The sequence below is a fragment of the Aquarana catesbeiana genome, linkage group LG09, assembly GCF_042186555.1.
Source record: "Aquarana catesbeiana isolate 2022-GZ linkage group LG09, ASM4218655v1, whole genome shotgun sequence".
In the NCBI taxonomy this organism is placed as follows: Eukaryota; Metazoa; Chordata; class Amphibia; order Anura; family Ranidae; genus Aquarana; species Aquarana catesbeiana.
The window spans coordinates 320350474-320370130 of record NC_133332.1 but is presented as its reverse complement, the minus strand read 5'-3'; the positions used below and the strand labels follow the sequence as shown (position 1 = coordinate 320370130).

Below are 19657 nucleotides of genomic sequence, written 5' to 3'. Positions count from 1 at the left end.
TGACAGTCTCTTGTGACATACAAGCCGTCTATGACAGTCTCTTGTGACATACAAGCAGTCTATGACAGTCTCTTGTGACATACAAGCAGTCTATGACAGTCTCTTGTGACATACAAGCAATCTATGACAGTCTCTTGTGACATACAAGCAGTCTATGACGGTCTCTTGTGACATACAAGCAGTCTGTGACAGTCTCCTGTGACATACAAGCAGTCTCTGACAGTCTCTTGTGACATACAAGCAGTCTGTGACAGTCTCTTGTGACATACAAGCATTCTATGACAGTCTCTTGTGACATACAAGCAGTCTCTGACAGTCTCCTGTGACATACAAGCCGTCTATGACAGTCTCCTGTGACATACAAGCCGTCTATGACAGTCTCTTGTGACATACAAGCCGTCTATGACAGTCTCTTGTGACATACAAGCCGTCTATGACAGTCTCTTGTGACATACAAGCCGTCTATGACAGTCTCTTGTGACATACAAGCAGTCTATGACAGTCTCTTGTGACATACAAGCCGTCTATGACAGTCTCTTGTGACATACAAGCAGTCTGTGACAGTCTCTTGTGACATACAAGCCGTCTATGACAGTCTCTTGTGACATACAAGCAGTCTATGACAGTCTCTTGTGACATACAAGCAGTCTATGACAGTCTCTTGTGACATACAAGCAATCTATGACAGTCTCTTGTGACATACAAGCAGTCTATGACAGTCTCTTGTGACATACAAGCAGTCTCTGACAGTCTCTTGTGACATACAAGCAGTCTCTGACAGTCTCTTGTGACATACAAGCATTCTATGACAGTCTCTTGTGACATACAAGCAGTCTCTGACAGTCTCCTGTGACATACAAGCCGTCTATGACAGTCTCCTGTGACATACAAGCCGTCTATGACAGTCTCTTGTGACATACAAGCCGTCTATGACAGTCTCTTGTGACATACAAGCCGTCTATGACAGTCTCTTGTGACATACAAGCAGTCTATGACAGTCTCTTGTGACATACAAGCAGTCTATGACAGTCTCTTGTGACATACAAGCCGTCTATGACAGTCTCTTGTGACATACAAGCAGTCTGTGACAGTCTCTTGTGACATACAAGCAGTCTATGACAGTCTCTTGTGACATACAAGCAGTCTGTGACAGTCTCTTGTGACATACAAGCAGTCTATGACAGTCTCTTGTGACATGGGGGCGGTGTTAGCTATACAGACACTTTGATTGGATAACAATGATAGAAATATCTGACACTCTCTGGATATGAAATGTATATCAGTGAGTTTTGTGTTAGTGTAAAAGGTACATAGTGATGGCCCCTCCCCCCCGGTAGATATTACTGTGCAGGAGCTGGCTGTCACTTGAGGTTGGGCGGTGAGCGGGGCTTTAACACTCTGACATGCAGCTGTGAAAGGAAACCAAACAACCCACCACATATAACAAGAGAGCGACAGGCAGGGTGGAGGATGTGATAGGGGGGGGGGGGGGAGGGGGTGCCCATGGAGGACAGAAGAACAGACAAGTTCAGTATCTACAGAAGGACATCCCGGACCTCCATCTGTCATACCTGAACTCTATGCCCATGGCGGTTTGTTTTTTCCTTTTGCGTACCTGAACGGCGAGCAGTCCGTTATCGTCCGGTAAGACGCGGTAGGTGTGCACCTGCTGGTGATACCTGCGGGAAGAACATCACATGACAATAATTCCAGGAAGGAGAGGATCATATATATTCTGTATTCACCCCCCTGTCAGCCCTGCCAACCCAATACCGGGTACCTTCACCCACTTCCCATCTGCCCTGCTGTCCCCCTGCCAACCCAATATTGAGCATTTTCACCCCCTGCCCTGCCAGCCCAATACCAGGCACTCTCACCCCCTTCCTGCCTGCCCCGCTATCCCCCTGCCAACCCAATTCTGTGCATTTTCGCCCCCTTCTTGCCTGCCCTGCTGTCCCCCTCCTGTTAGCCCAAAACCAGCACTTTCACCCCCTTCCTGCCTAACCTGCTGTCCCCCTGCCAGCCCAATACTGGGCACTTCCACCCCCTTCCCGGCTGTCCTGCTGTCCCCCTGCCAGCCCAATACTGGGCACTTCCACCCCCTTCCCGGCTGTCCTGCTGTCCCCCTGCCAGCCCAATACTGGGCACTTTCACCCCCTTCCCGCCTGCCCTGCCGTCCCCCTGCCAACCCAATACCGGGCACTCTCACCCCCTTCCCGCCTGCCCTGCCACCCCTCTGCCAACCCAATACCGGGCACTCTCACCCCATTCCCGCCTGCCCTACCGTCCCCCTGCCAACCCAATACCGGCACTCTCACCCCCTTCCCACCTGCCCTGCTTTCCCCCTGCCAACCCAATATCGGGCACTCTCAACCCATTCCCACCTGCCCTGCTGTTCCCCTGCCAACCCAATACCGGGCACTCTCACCCCCTTCCCGCCTGCCCTGCCACCCCCCTGCCAACCCAATACCGGGCACTCTCACCCCCTTCCCGCCTGCCCTGCCACCCCCCTGCCAACCCAATACCGGGCACTCTCACCCCCTTCCCGCCTGCCCTGCCGTCCCCTGCCAACCCAATACCGGCACTCTCACCCCCTTCCCACCTGCCCTGCTGTCCCCCTGCCAGCCCAATACCAGGCACTTTCACCCCCTTCCCGGCTGCCCTGCCATCCCCCTGCCAGCCCAATACTGGGCATTTTCATCCCCTTCGCACCTGCCAACTCAATACCGGGCATTTTCACCCCGTTTCCACCTGCCCTGCCGTCCCCCTGCCAGCCCAATACCGGGCACTTTCACCCCCTTCCCGCCTGCCCTGCCGTCCCCCTGCTAACCCAATACTGGCACTCTCACCCCCTTCCCGCCTGCCCTGCCACCCCCCTGCCAACCCAATACCGGGCACTCTCACCCCCTTCCCGCCTGCCCTGCCGTCCTCTGCCAACCCAATACCGGGCACTCTCACCCCCTTCCCGCCTGCCCTGCCGTCCTCTGCCAACCCAATACCGGCACTCTCACCCCGTTCCTGCCCTGCCGTCCCTTTAAGAGGTTGTAAACACCCGGGGAGGGCAGGAAGGATCAGCAATCATGTGATCAGTGTACTTGGCTGTCACAATGCCCACGTGAGCGCACGCTCCCAGCGATGCGTTTTGGTGCCACAAATCAGTGTGTAAGGCTCGATTCACACCTATGCATGTTGCTTTTGAGCGTTTTTGGAGGTTTTTTTTTCATGCTTGCCACGTTTTTGAGCCGCGTTTTTGCCGCGTTTTTGCGGCGTTTTTGCCGCGTTTTTGCCGCGATTTGCGTTTTGCGTTTTTTTTTTTTTTTTTCATTTTTTTTTACAGTCTTAAAAAAAATTACAAAAAAAAAAAAAAACGGCAAAAACGCATCAAAAACGCATCAAAAACGCTGCAAAAACGCAGCACTTGCGTTTTTGATGCTTGTCCATTGAAAACCATTACATGCAAAACGCTGCTTTTTGCATGAAAAAAAGTCCCCGACCCTTTCCAAAAACGCTGAGATACAAAAAAGCATTGATGTGAACATGTTCCATAGGAACCCATGTTAAAAAATTCCCGTGCATTTCTGCAAAATGCAAAATGCATCAAAAAACGCGCTAGTGTGAATGGAGCCTTACAGGTCCCTTGTCCCTCCCCCAGCCTGTGATTGGACAGTAAAAAGAGAAGCAGAAAACTGATAAGCTCATTTCCCTGTCACTCTGCTCTCTCCTCCTGTCAGCATGTTCCTTGTTAGCACAGGAGCTTAAAACATTTGAAGGCATTTAGGTCACTCACATGAGGCAGATGGCGTACGCTCCGGGCACAGACTCGCTCTGGCGCACGAGGAACGCTCCGTCCCTTCCATCGCGGATCAATAACTGCTCAGCGCTCGTCTGACTCAGCTCAGGATGGTACCAACACTCACACATCTTCTTCCTTAAAGGGAAAGTACATATTCCAACTTTATGGGTTGTACTAAGTATAAGAATTTTTTTTATTTTTACAATAAAGTCTGTACATACATTATATAATATACAGAATCTGACAAAAGTAAGTACACCCCTCAGTGACATTTGTGTAAATCTTTTCTTCTATCTTTTCATGTGACAACACTGAAGAAATGACACTTGTCTACAATGTAAAGTAGTGAGTGTACAGCTTGTATAACAGTGTAAATTTACTGTCCCCTCAAAATAACTCAACACACAGCCATTAATGTCTAAACCGCTGGCAACAAAAGTCAGTACACCCCTAAGTGAAAATCTCCAAATTGGGCCCAATTAGCCATTTTCCCTCCCCCGGTGTCATGTGACTCGTTAGTGTTACAAGGTCTCAGGTGTGAATGGGGAGCAGGTGTGTTAAATTTGGTGTTATCGCTCTCACTCTCTCATACTGGTCACTGGAAGTTCAACATGGCACCTCATGGCAAAGAACTCTCTGAGGATCTGAAAAAAAAAAAGAATTGTTGCTCTACATAAAGATGGCCTAGGCTATAAGAAGATTGCCAAGACCCTGAAACTGATCTGCAGCACGGTGGCCAAGACCATACAGCGGTATAACAGGACAGGTTCCCCTCAGAACAGGCCTCGCCATGGTCCACCAAAGAAGTTGAGGTCACGTGCTCAGCGTCATATCCAGAGGTTGTCTTTGGGAAATAGAGGTATGAGTGCTGCCAGCATTGCTGCAGAGGTTGTAGGGGTGGGGGGGTCAGCCTGTCAGTGCTCAGACCATACGCCGCACACTGCATCAAATTGGTCTCCATGGCTGTCATCCCAGAAGGAAGCCTCTTCTAAAGATGATGTACAAGAAAGTTCACAAACAGTTTACTGAAGACAAGCAGACTAAGGAGATGGATTACTGGAACCATGTCCTGTGGTCTGATGAGACCAAGATAAACGTATTTGGTTCAGATGGTGACAAGCGTGTGTGGGGGCAACCAGGTGAGGAGGACAAAGACAAGTGTGTCTTGTCTACAGTCAAGCATGGTGGTGGGAGTGTCATGGTCTGGGGCTGCATGAGTGCTGCCGGCACTGGGGGGCTACAGATCATTGAGGGACTGACGGGGGAGGAGCCAGTACACCTGTGCAAGGCTGAAGGGGGAGGAGCCGGTACACCTGTGCAAGACTGAAGGGGGAGGAGCCGCTACACCTGTGCAAGCCTGAAGGGGGAGGAGCCGGTACACCTGTGCAAGACTGAAGGGGGAGGAGCCGGTACACCTGTGCAAGACTGATGGGGGAGGAGCCGGTACACCTGTGCAAGGCTGAAGGTGGAGGAGCCGGTACACCTGTGCAAGGCTGAAGGGGGAGGAGCCGGTACACCTGTGTAAGACTGACGGGGGAGGATCCAGTACACCTGTGCAAGACTGACAGGGGGAGGAGCCGGTACACCTGTGCAAGGCTGAAGGGGGAGGAGCCGGTACACCTGTGCAAGGCTGAAGGGGGAGGAGCCGGTACAACTGTGCAAGGCTGAAGGGGGAGGAGCCGGTACACCTGTGCAAGGCTGAAGGGGGAGGAGCCGCTACACCTGTGCAAGGCTGAAGGGGGAGGAGCCGGTACACCTGTGCAAGACTGAAGGGGGAGGAGCCGGTACACCTGTGCAAGACTGACGGGGGAGGATCCAGTACACCTGTGCAAGACTGAAGGGGGAGGAGCCGGTACACCTGTGCAAGACTGACGGGGGAGGATCCAGTACACCTGTGCAAGACTGACAGGGGGAGGAGCCGGTACACCTGTGCAAGGCTGAAGGGGGAGGAGCCGGTACACCTGTGCAAGGCTGAAGGGGGAGGAGCCGGTACAACTGTGCAAGGCTGAAGGGGGAGGAGCCGGTACACCTGTGCAAGGCTGAAGGGGGAGGAGCCGCTACACCTGTGCAAGGCTGAAGGGGGAGGAGCTGGTACACCTGTGCAAGACTGAAGGGGGAGGAGCCGGTACAACTGTGCAAGACTGACGGGGGAGGATCCAGTACACCTGTGCAAGACTGATGGGGGAGGAGCCGGTACACCTGTGCAAGGCTGAAGGTGGAGGAGCCGGTACACCTGTGCAAGGCTGAAGGGGGAGGAGCCAGTACACCTGTGCAAGACTGACAGGGGGAGGAGCCGGTACACCTGTGCAAGGCTGAAGGGGGAGGAGCCGGTACACCTGTGCAAGGCTGAAGGGGGAGGAGCCGGTACAACTGTGCAAGGCTGAAGGGGGAGGAGCCGGTACACCTGTGCAAGACTGACGGGGGGAGGAGCCGGTACACCTGTGCAAGGCTGAAGGGGGAGGAGCTGGTACAACTGTGCAAGGCTGAAGGGGGAGGAGCCGGTACACCTGTGCAAGGCTGAAGGGGGAGGAGCCGGTACAACTGTGCAAGGCTGAAGGGGGAGGAGCCGGTACACCTGTGCAAGGCTGAAGGGGGAGGAGCCGGTACACCTGTGCAAGCCTGAAGGGGGAGGAGCCGGTACACCTGTGCAAGACTGAAGAGAAGGTCAGAGGGAGGAATTAAAGTGTTACTAAACCCAGGACTCTGCAGTCACTATATCTGCTCTCCCACGGTACACAGAACATGGAAATGCTATTATTTTATTAAATTTAAACTGCTAAATACTTTTCCTCATCAGCAGTGTATAGCAGTCTTGTGGCGTCTATCAGTGTCTGGTTAAAGCTTGTAGGAGAAGTTTTCATTCTCCCCTGATTGTCCTATGAGGCTGCAGGACCCCTGACCCTCTGTCTGGACAGTGTTGATTGGCCCTGTGTGAGAAAACTCTCTAGTAATACACACCAAACTGAGCATGTGCAGAGTGACTCCAAAGACTCTGTACTATCAGGAGATGGATTGGGGACAGTGGAAGAAGGGGAGGATCAGAGAAGACAGGATCAAACAGCCTTTTTTACACAATGCAGAGGATTAACCCCTTAGGTTCCACAGTGAGTATAACAAGCATTACTACATATACACACCGATTTCACTGTTGCGGGTTTAGTAGCACTGTCTTTAACCAATAGTAAATCTGCCAAAAATTTCCAAACAGTCAGCATGTGACAATATAACTCAGACAAGGTCACACGGTAGCAAAAGCAAATTTGCTTTACTTTATTAGAAATTATTCTGTTAAAAACGTACAATGACTGCTACAGAACCTCCTAGGTAGGTGAACACAGAAGTGAGACGCTCACATGAGATATCAGAGCCGATCTTTCCAGGAAATAAGAAAAATAAAGAGGTTTTGGAGGAAACCACCAGAGCTAAATTAGGTCACACCTCACTGACTGCGAAAAATATAAAACTTGATTTATATTTCTTATAGTATAAAGCTGTCGGCCTCATCCACGGGTTCCTGAAGAGTTTTCTGAGGATTTCCTGAACAATGAACAGTGACCTTCACAGGTCTGGGGCCAATACCAGTCAGCAAAGCCAGCAGCATGGGGCCAGTAGAGCTTCTTCTTTGTAATGGGGCCACTTTTCCCCCGACCCCCATTGTAAGAGAGCCTAACTCCCAATGTAAGGGGGACCTTCACTGACCCTCAGAGATCCTTCTCAAAATGACCACCAATGAAAGGGGTCCTTTCTCCACTGACCACAATAGAAAGTGAATAAAAATGTATATAGAGGAATCAGGACCTCCTTCCTCCTGCTGGTGATCCCTCTAGTGATATAAAGATCTATATAGAGGAATCAGGACCTCCTTCCTCCTGCTGGTGACTCCTCTAGTGATATAAAGATCTATATAGAGGAATCAGGACCTCCTTCCTCCTGCTGGTGACCCCTCTAGTGATATAAAGATCTATATAGAGGGATCAGGACCTCCTTCCTCCTGCTGGTGACCCCTCTAGTGATATAAAGATCTATATAGAGGGATCAGAACCTCCTTCCTCCTGCTGGTGATCCCTCTAGTGATATAAAGATCTATATAGAGGAATCAGGACCTCCTTCCTCCTGCTGGTGATCCCTCTAGTGATATAAAGGTCTATATAGAGGAATCAGGACCTCCTTCCTCCTGCTGGTGACCCCTCTAGTGATATAAAGATCTATATAGAGGGATCAGGACCTCCTTCCTCCTCCTGGTGATCCCTCTAGTGATATAAAGATCTATATAGAGGAATCAGGACCTCCTTCCTCCTCCTGGTGATCCCTCTAGTGATATAAAGATCTATATAGAGGAATCAGGACCTCCTTCCTCCTGCTGGTGATCCCTCTAGTGATATAAAGATCTATATAGAGGAATCAGGACCTCCTTCCTCCTGCTGGTGATCCCTCTAGTGATATAAAGATCTATATAGAGGAATCAGGACCTCCTTCATCCCACTGATGATCCCTCTAGTGATATAAAGATCTATATAGAGGAATCAGGACCTCCTTCCTCCTGCTGGTGATCCCTCTAGTGATATAAAGATCTATATAGAGGAATCAGGACCTCCTTCCTCCTGCTGGTGATCCCTCTAGTGATATAAAGATCTATATAGAGGAATCAGGACCTCCTTCCTCCTGCTGGTGACCCCTCTAGTGATATAAAGATCTATATAGAGGAATCAGGACCTCCTTCCTCCTGCCGGTGACCCCTCTAGTGATATAAAGATCTATATAGAGGGATCAGGACCTCCTTCCTCCTGCCGGTGATCCCTCTAGTGATATAAAGATCTATATAGAGGGATCAGGACCTCCTTCCTCCTCCTGGTGATCCCTCTAGTGATATAAAGATCTATATAGAGGAATCAGGACCTCCTTCCTCCTCCTGGTGATCCCTCTAGTGATATAAAGATCTATATAGAGGAATCAGGACCTCCTGCTAGTGACCATCTTGGGCGAGGATTCTTGCTGGACGGCGGCCGCTCCGCCCCTGAGTTGCTTGGCAACCCTGGGGACTGTTTGGCTGCATCGCTCTAGCTCTGCCCACATGTGCGTGGGCGGGAGTGTGACGCGGGAGGCGGCTCCGCCCCACTGGACACGCCCGCGCTGCGCGCCGTGCTCCCGGGGGTGAGCGGTGGAACGCACGCCAGCCCAGCATGGCGCCATGCGCCGCTGGTCTGCGTGACGGCAGGGCTAATCCCCCCGTATGGGGTAGTTAAGATGTGTTTTGTCACTCCTATACGCTCTTTGCTAGTTAGGGGCTTATCTACCTCTTTCCAGGGGACACTTTAGCCCATATCCTCTCTGGTGAGTAATGTAGGGACACATTTAATTGTTTTGTAATGAAGCATATGGGTCTTGCATTGAGTCATTTGTTGCTGGATACAAAGTAACGATAGGAATGCTTTATTTTGATTATTGAATCCTTTTATACATATATTCTTTGAACTCTATAGCTAAAGCTTTACTTCCATATTATGCTGATTGCAGCAACTATATTACATACACATATTGCAGATCATTTGATATAAAATCTCCATATCTCACCACACTAGTGGTTAAAAATCTCTCCCCCCCCCCCCCCACTCCCTACACCTACTGCTGACTCAATATATTTCATAAGTAGCGTTTTTTGTTCTTTATTTACAGCTTAATTGTTGTTTAACATAAATGTATATATATATATATATATATATATATATATATATATATACACACTTCTTTGTTCAGCAGCCCCACCACTCCTGTCTGGAGGACTCCGCTGTCCGCTGTACATCAGCCCTGCTGAGCTGTTCCTCTTTCTGACCTCGCTGGGTGTCCTTAATTAGAGCCCCGGTGGTGGTGAGCGGTTCATTTAGCGCAAGGGTTACCTCTGGTTGGATTTGGCTGTTTTTTTACTTCTAAACTTATGTGGTGAATATTCGATTTTTCATCATCAACATGTAAGTCTGTCCTTGGACTTGGTTTCCATAATAGACAAATGCTATTTTGTTTTTGCCTTGATACGCTGCATTGGTTTAAACCTTATCTATTTGCATTTATAGTATGAATGTCTGCATCTATTGATAAATCCCCTGAAGAAGGAAATCATTTCTGAAACGCGTTGGGTGTGAAGCCAGCATTCTATATTGCGGTGTCTCAGGACCCTCATAACATCCAGTCATTATGTCATGTTGTCATGTAATTATATTAGCCACTTCTTTTTGCAGCAAGTATCTGTATGTCATGTATATTTTGTAATTATTTATAGCATAATAAATTTCTATTTTTATATAGAATACGCATTTTGTTTGTGGTTGTTATATCACCACTGGAGCCATTAAAATCCCATAAGGGGGAACCCTGTTCTTTGTATATGGAGGAATCAGGACTTCCTTCCTCCTGCTGGTGACCCCTCTAGTGATATAAAGATCTATATAGAGGAATCAGGACCTCCTTCCTCCTGCTGGTGACCCCTCTAGTGATATAAAGATCTATATAGAGGAATCAGGACCTCCTTCCTCCCGGTGATGACCCTTCTAGTGATATAAAGATCTATATAGAGGAATCAGGACCTCCTTCCTCCTGCTAGTGATCCCTCTAGGAATATAAAGATTTATATAGAGGAATCAGGACCTCCTTCCTCCTGCTGGTGACCCCTCTAGTGATATAAAGATCTATATAGAGGAATCAGGACCTCCTTCCTCCTGCTGGTGATCCCTCTAGTGATATAAAGATCTATATAGAGGAATCAGGACCTCCTTCCTCCTGCTGGTGACCCCTCTAGAGATATAAAGATCTATATAGAGGAATCAGGACCTCCTACCTCCTGCTAGTGATCCCTCTAGGAATATAAAGATTTATATAGAGGAATCAGGACCTCCTTCCTCCTGCTGGTGACCCCTCTAGTGATATAAAGATCTATATAGAGGAATCAGGACCTCCTTCCTCCTGCTGGTGATCCCTCTAGTGATATAAAGATCTATATAGAGGAATCAGGACCTCCTTCCTCCTGCTGGTGACCCCTCTAGAGATATAAAGATCTATATAGAGGAATCAGGACCTCCTACCTCCTGCTAGTGATCCCTCTAGGAATATAAAGATCTATATAGAGGAATAAGGACCTCCTTCCTCCTGCTGGTGATCCCTCTAGTGATATAAAGATCTATATAGAGGAATCAGGACCTCCTTCCTCCTGCTGGTGATCCCTCTAGTGATATAAAGATCTATATGGAGGAATAAGGACCTCCTTCCTCCTGCTGGTGAGTGACCCCTCTAGTGATATAATGGAACAAGGAAAAATACCCCCTGAATGGGACTTTAACAGAACACCAAATTTATGATAAAAAATATCTTTTAATGATATAGAATAAAAAGACGTGTATTGTCTGCACATTACATAAATATATCAAACAAAAAACAAAACATCAATACAAATCATCATATGTACTCTCCATAGGGTGGTGTACCCTAATACCCATTTTATCATAAAGTTGGTGGTCTATTAAAGTCCCATTCAGGGGGTATTTTTCTTTGTTCCATTGTATCAGGGATGAGACCACCACACTTTACATCTGATACGGTGAAGGTCTCTCTTCTTTCTACTCTAGTGATATAAAGATTTATATAGAGGAATCAGGACCTCCTTCCTCCTGCTGGTGACCCCTCTAGTGATATAAAGATCTATATAGAGGAATCAGGACCTCCTTCCTCCTGCTGGTGATCCCTCTAGTGATATAAAGATCTATATAGAGGAATCAGGACCTCCTTCCTCCTGCTGGTGATCCCTCTAGTGATATAAAGATCTATATAGAGGAATCAGGACCTCCTTCCTCCTGCTGGTGACCCCCCTAGTGATATAAAGATCTATATAGAGGAATCAGGACCTCCTTCCTCCTGCTGGTGATCCCTCTAGTGATATAAAGATCTATATAGAGGAATCAGGACCTCCTTCCTCCTGCCGGTGATCCCTCTAGTGATATAAAGATCTATATAGAGGAATCAGGACCTCCTTCCACCTGCTGGTGACCCCTCTAGTGATATAAAGATCTATATAGAGGAATCAGGACCTCCTTCCTCCTGCTGGTGATCCCTCTAGTGATATAAAGATCTCTATAGAGGAATCAGGACCTCCTTCCTCCTGCTGGTGGTCCCTCTAGTGATATAAAGATCTATATAGAGGAATCAGGACCTCCTTCCTCCTGCTGGTGACCCCTCTAGTGATATAAAGACCTATATAGAGGAATCAGGACCTCCTTCCTCCTGCTGGTGATCCCTCTAGTGATATAAAGATCTCTATAGAGGAATCAGGACCTCCTTCCTCCTGCTGGTGACCCCTTCAGAGATGTCCCCAAAGACTCTATAGGCTTCCCACACATTGAACGGCTTTGACAAATTGCTAAATGTTCTATAACATGCTTCTGTCTGCTCTTGGAAAGCTATCTTCAGAAGTTCATCATCAATAAGCAAAGTATGCAAATGTAGACGTACCACACACACAAACAAGCAACCAAATGAGCGCCAATCTACACCCTAACTAGTTGTGAAGCTGTGCTCAGACGAGGTCGGCTCAATGGTTGAGGTCGTGTATAGGCTGTGTGTACAAGGTATACGGCTACCAGTGTATAAAAGCAGTCGTATAAAGCCTGGCACATGTGCTCACCTTCTGTCGTTTTGGCTTATGGCGGTCACATAGACGTTCTCTGTTGCATAAGCTGCTGTAGATTGCACCGTGTTCGGCGAGGAGTGAGAAGGAAGGAAGACATTAAATACATCATAACCCACAAAAACCGAGGCTTTCAAACAAGCATGCGACCTGAGAGGTGCACAGACGCAAAATGGGCACAGAACCAGGAAAGACAAAACGTTCCTCAAGAACAGCAAAATGGACGTTGGCTGGTAGTGAGTCAAATAGGGAATACATGATAAGCAGAATTCTGCATGAACTGACACTTTTCAAAATTTTATGAATCAAAGAAAAAAAAAAAAAAGAAATAAGTGAAAGAGCAAAAATGCTTGTTAACGTAGATCTCAACCCAACACTAGAATCTCACAGGAACGTTAACATTTGTTATAAAAGCCATTTTCAATCATTTTATATTTGCAGCTTCCATTAACCCCTCCCCCCCCCCCTTAAGGGTAAAACAAGTGTTAATGCCTAAGCACAATTTGACAACTTTGTTAATAAAACCATACATCTCATCACAGCTACTTTGTGCCTCCAGGGTGGATTATACCGCGTTTGTTTCAGGAAAAATTGGGCTTTTATTTGGTACAGTAATAAATGTTAATTGTTATCTTCTGGTTTTTTTTTTTCATTATCAAAAGAAAACTGGACAAAAATAGCAAAAAAGAAATCAATTTTCTTTTAGATTTTGCTGTATATTTCTTGCTACTACCATAAACTACCACCAAAGAATAACCCAAAATAAATTCTCCCGCTCCCGACGATTGCAGCGACACCACATACTGTATGTGTTATTTGTTGTTTGTACCCGGAGAGTACAGCCCAAAAGCAATAGCCTGGATTTTGCTTTTTTTTTTTTTTTTTTGTCCTACCTAAAACACATTGACACTGATGCTAATTTAAAAAAAAAAAAAAAAAAAAAAAAAAAAAAAAAAAACCTGCACAAAATATACTGATCCTGACCTAGACCTTTGACCCAAACACTTAATGTACATGGGACGTTTTTATAACCTCTCCTGAATTATTTAACTTGACAGGTAATAACCCACCTTTAAAACGCCCATTTTGCCGCGTTTACATGCCGCGTTCAGCAGTGTTTTGCCACGTTTGCGTTTAAAAGTGTTTGAAAAAAAATATTTTTTTTTTGTTTTTTTCAAAATAGCCAAAAATGAAAAATGCCTGCAAACGAAACGCGGCTAAACGCAAGTTACCGCGTTAAGCCTAACCCTGGCACTCACCAAGATCAAATCTAGATCTAGCTGTTTTTTTCTTTATTTTTATTTTATTTTTTATTCATTTATTTATTTTACACACACTTTTTATTTCCTTCTTTGCAAGGAAAGGGAAAGATAAATTGTATCTTTCCTCTCCATTCACAGAGAGAAAAACACAGGGATGGGCTTCACAGTAAATGATCATCACCTTTCTTGACCCAAACACTAACCCTGGCACTGACCAAGATCAAATCTAGACCTAGCTATTTTTTATTTATTTTTTTTTTAATTATGTATTTGTTTTATTTTATTTTGTATTTGTTTATTTTACACACACTTTTTTTCCTTCTCCTCTATGAAAGAGGAAGATACATTGTATCTTTCCTCTCCATTCACAGAGAGAAAAACACAGGGACGGGCTTCACAGTAACTGATCATCACCCTTACTTGACCCAAACACTAACCCCGGCACTGACCCAGATCAAATCTTGATCTAGCAATTTTTTCTTTATTTTTTTATTATGTATTTATTTTATTTTATTTTTTTATTTGTTTATTTATTTTACACACACTTTTTATTTCCTTCTCTGTAAGGAAAGAGAAAGACAAATTGTATCGTTCCTCTCCATTCACAGAGAGAAAAACACAGGGACGGGCTTCACAGTAACTGATCATCACCCTTACTTGACCCAAACACTAACCCTGGCACTGACCCAGATCAAATCTTGATCTAGCAATTTTTTCTTTATTTTTTTATTATGTATTTATTTTATTTTATTTTTTTATTTGTTTATTTATTTTACACACACTTTTTTTCCTTCTCCTCTATGAAAGAGGAAGATACATTGTATCTTTCCTCTCCATTCACAGAGAGAAAAACACAGGGACGGGCTTCACAGTAACTGATCATCACCCTTACTTGACCCAAACACTAACCCCGGCACTGACCCAGATCAAATCTTGATCTAGCAATTTTTTCTTTATTTTTTTATTATGTATTTATTTTATTTTATTTTTTTATTTGTTTATTTATTTTACACACACTTTTTATTTCCTTCTCTGTAAGGAAAGAGAAAGACAAATTGTATCGTTCCTCTCCATTCACAGAGAGAAAAACACAGGGACGGGCTTCACAGTAACTGATCATCACCCTTACTTGACCCAAACACTAACCCTGGCACTGACCCAGATCAAATCTTGATCTAGCAATTTTTTCTTTATTTTTTTATTATGTATTTATTTTATTTTATTTTTTTATTTGTTTATTTATTTTACACACACTTTTTATTTCCTTCTCTGCAAGGAAAGAGAAAGACAAATTGTATCGTTCCTCTCCATTCACAGAGAGAAAAACACAGGGACGGGCTTCACAGTAACTGATCATCACTCTTACTTGACCCAAACACTAACCCTGGCACTAACCCAGATCAAATCTTGATCTAGCTATTTTTTTATTTATTTATTTTTCTTATTATGTACAGTATTTATTTATTTATTTATGTTTTCACAAGAAAATTTTATTTTATTTTTTATTTGTTTATTTATTTTACACACACTTTTTTTTCCTTCCCTGCAAGGAAAGAGAAAGATAAAAAATGTATCTTTCCTCTCCATTCACAAAGAGAAAAACACAGGGACGGGCTTCACAGTAACTGATCATCACTCTTACTTGACCCAAACACTAACCCTGGCACTGACCCAGATCAAATCTTGATTTAGCTATTTTTTCTTTATTTTTATTTTATTTTTTATTATGTATTTATTTTATTTTTTATTTGTTTATTTATTTTACACACACTTTTTTTTCTCTCTGCAAGGAAAAAGAAAGATACCTTGTATCTTCCCTCTCCATTCACAGAGAGAAAAACACAGGGGCGGGCTTCACAGTGACTAATTAGTGTGGTAGCCAATCAGAGGCTTCCACGGAGATCAGGTGACCCGAAATCGGGCAGATCCGGGTCCCAATTGTCAGTACAGGGCCCAGGGCTCTTGGTGTGACCCCGTTCTCTGTGCTGGGAGCACACCGTGCGGCGCGCTCCCAGCACAAAGGGAGATATGCATATATGTGGCCCCAACGGAAAAAAGCCCAGTGCAGTGGGGTAACATATATGCGTTGCGTCGGCAGGAAGGGGTTAAAATAATCCCTAGTGATCCTGCCATGAAGGTCTTTGTTCAGGCACTTCCTGTTATAGGGTGACAACGCTCTGTCAATGTCTGGTAATCCTGCTTCTGCGTTGTCACCTATCACAGGGGTTTCCAATGAAGACTAGAAGAAAAACAAAAAAGTAAATGCACTAGAATGGGACTTTTGAGGCACTCCATATAGCTGAAAACACCCTTTATTTGATATCAATAGTCATAAAATGGATTTGTCTACATTAATCCACAAAATATCATAGGACATCCAAATACAACACAAATGTTAAAATGTCAATGGGATCAAGCAAAGCATTGTAGCTAAAGTAGTCTATTTCTTGTGGGCCGACGCGTTTCATGGACATGATCTGTTTCTTCAGGAGCCGTAAAAGTGCTTATTTGTACAATAATCGGAACAGAAACAATCAAGATTATTCAAAATTCATTATTCCTGATAATTATATTATTAGGGTGACACCCACTAGCAAATCATAGATGGGGGGAAAAAAATGTGCTAGGAGGTGTCACCCTAATAATATAATTACTGGGATTATGAATTTTTAATAATCTTTCACACCATAATCTAAACAGAAACAATCAAGATTAATCAATATTCATCGCCCCGATAATTATATTATTAGGGTGACACCTCCTAGCCCGTTCCCCCCCATCTATGATGTGCTAGTGGGTGTCACCCCCATAATATAATTATCGGGACGATGAATTTTGAATAATTTTGATTGTTTTAGATTATTGTGTGAAAGATTATTCAAAATTCATAATCCCGGTAATTATATTATTAGGGTGACACCTCCTAGCACATTTTTCCCCCCATCTATGATTTGCTAGTGGATGTCACCCTAATAATATAATTATCAGGAATAATGATTTTTGAATAATCTTGATTGTTTCTGTTCAGATTATTGTACAAATAAGCACTTTTACGGCTCCTGAAGAAGCAGATTAAGTCCATGAAACGCGTCGAGCCACAAGAAATCGACTACTTTTGATACAATGTTTTGCTTGATCCCATTGATGTTTTAACATTTGTATTGGATTTGGATGTCCTATGATATTTTGTGGATTAATATGGAAAATCCATTTTATGACTATTGATATCAAATAAATGGTGGGCCTCAGAAGTCCCAGCCCAGTACATTTTCCTTTTTTTTTTCTTTGATAACATAGTTTTTTTGTTTAATAACATAGTTTTATTACAAAGACTACAAGAAGCTGGGCACAGACATGGTCCACTGTTGTACCCATCAGGAACCCCCCTAAGAAATGCCACAAAGCTGACAGGGCTGGGCTCAGCCCTTCCTTCTCAGAGCTGGCCGCTCAGCTGTCGGCTAATTGCCAGATCCTATCTCTCCAGCTACTCAGCTGTTGATGATATCCTGCTCGTCAGTCCTGCCTACTTAAGCCGTCCAGCCCAGTGGATCTCTGCCTTCGCCTTGGTCAACATCACAGAGACTATCTCCTGCGATCCTGTTCAAGGCTTGCTTTGCTGACATCCCTTCTGGCTCCGGGTCCTGCTTGCTGTTCCACTACATTGATCCCTGACTACTGGCTTGGCTGACTATCCGTTCCAGTTACTGAACTTTGGCTTTTTGTGTTGACTGCATTTGTTCTCTTTACTTATATTATTAAACAAGTGTGATTTAACTGTACTTCTGTGTCAGCCTGATTTCATGGTTTCTGACAGAAGGCAATGCTGGAGTACAGGTAGATAGGAAACAGCTTTCCTGATGATGACAGCAGTGGCCATGCCTGTGTAGTTAAAGCGCATGCTTGTAATCTACATACAAAACAATGTTTCTATAAAGGTTAGAAGGATCCAGTATGGACACTCCAGCCTTAGTGCCACCTCCCACTGAGGTGGCCACCTCATTTCCCTCATTGGGATGCCCCAGCATTTATGATACACAGAGCAAACTAAATGTCATCCAGTTAGAGTTTACGTCTACTTTTTCAAGGCGGCTTCCTGTTGGTGGCATTAGTGGACCATGCCTGTGTAATGTGTATTGGAACGGCCACTTGTAGTCCCCATTGGAACCCCATGTGACTGGGTGACAACACAGAAACACAAATAGGAGTGAGGGACAGAGCGTTGTCACCCTAAAACAGGAAGCACCTGAAAAGGTCCTCCATGGCAGGAATTATTTTAATTAACATTTTAAACCATATGTGAGATTTTAGCTATTGGGTTGACATCTACTTTTCATGTAGCACGGTCTCCGGCCTCCTTCTGAGTCCACAACCCACCACATACAGAAGGATGTCAGCTATCTCTGGCCCTGGAGGTTCTCATCAGACTGAAGGAGCCCAGAGACCATGCAAGGTTGATGAAGTTATTGGGCGCCAGACACTTCTTGAATGCCAAAGAGATATTTATTTCTCTTACAAATTTTTATGGGGGAAAGAGGGTCAAGGCCAGGACAACCTTGAGTAGTTTCAAGTTCAATTAGTAGACTCCGAGACGTCAATAGGAGGACAGCCGTGCAGGGAAAGGCCCCGGCAAGGCGCAGCATCTGCACGTGCAGGAATGCTGTCTCCTACGGCAACAGTCTTTAACAGTTTCTAACTAAGCGTAACAGTTATTTCACCTTCACTACAACTTCACCTAGTAGTTCTTTAGCGCACTGAGCTCCTGGTCTCTCTCACTAGACCCTCTAATTCACTGTCACTGAATTCCTCGATCTCCTCCAATCTTCATGGTAGTATCTTCCTCAAGCGTCACCCCCACCTCTCTGCTGGGTCCCTAGCTTGGCACTCAGATACTTCTCAAGCTTCACCCCCCGCTGGCCTCCTCCGTCCCTGGCTTGACACACAAGGCTGAGCTGCAAGCGTCATCTCTGCTGGGTGGGTTCCTGACTTGATCACCGTCTGAAGTTTCCAGATTCTCCACCGTGCCCGTTCAGTGAGAATACTGCTCTGGCACTTGCTTCAGTTACTCACTGTGGTCCCTAGTAATAAGGTGGTTGGTCCCTTAGTGCGACAGATTCCCCTCTACCTCTGACAATGACAGGTTCTCCAGCACTTCTGGTTGGACTGCAAGCCACAATCCAAACCCTGCGCTGCTCTCTCTTGCTTCTGGATAGGCCCTCAGACAGCCTAGCAGCCAGATGTCCCCGGGATAGGCCCAATCTCCGGCCTAGCAGCCTGGGGCAACAAGACACACGTCCACCCAGACAGCCGTCCAGGTGGCACAGAACATAGATCACCTGACTCCACTTGAATATATAGGCTCTCCCAGTAGGCCAAGGGAACCAAGAAAACCCTTGCCCATTGGCTGAGATACCCCATATACCTATAACCTGACCTTGGGTTGCCCTCTTCATATCTAGTACCACCAAGAACCCGGTCACCTAGTGGTAGAAGAAAAAAGTGGAACAAGGCCAAACTTAGGGAGAAATCAATGGATCTCTAACAATCAACCAGGATAACTACTCCTGGCAAGTCAATTTGTGAGGAGCAGCACTACCTAAACTCCAGGGTGCTACATCAAATATAGATTTTTGGGCATATTATGTGGCAATATGGGTTGGCAGTCTGGTATCTGTCAATGTTTTTGTTCTTTTACACAACACCCAGATCTGCTAATCTCCAACAGGCTTTCTGTGATCTAGCCTGATTTTTGATAGATGAATGCTGAGACATTCACCTCTAGATCCAAAGGTTAAGTCCCGTTCTTCCCATCCCCATCTCGTAATCCCCTGAAGCCTCCTAACTAAGCTTCTTCAGAAATACATCCATAAGTCAATGTTGCCACTTGCTTCTACCTCACAGGATTCGTCTGCTAATTGGATTCCATGTCCCCCTCCC

General features: G+C 45.4%; 1 protein-coding gene across 1 annotated transcript in view; it reads right to left on the bottom strand.

Annotated features, from left to right (window-relative positions):
- Positions 1–12669, bottom strand: part of LOC141108824 (phosphatidylinositol 3,4,5-trisphosphate 5-phosphatase 2A-like) — a 52706-nt gene extending 40037 nt beyond the window's left edge. The window contains exons 1-3 of the mRNA XM_073600781.1: positions 12459–12669; positions 3788–3928; positions 1616–1679 (exon numbers count right to left, since the gene is read on the bottom strand). Coding sequence (XP_073456882.1) covers positions 1616–1679; positions 3788–3921 — 198 coding nt within the window. The 5' untranslated portion in view covers positions 3922–3928; positions 12459–12669. The remainder of the gene's footprint in view (positions 1–1615; positions 1680–3787; positions 3929–12458) is intronic.
- Positions 12670–19657: the final 6988 nt, after the last annotated feature.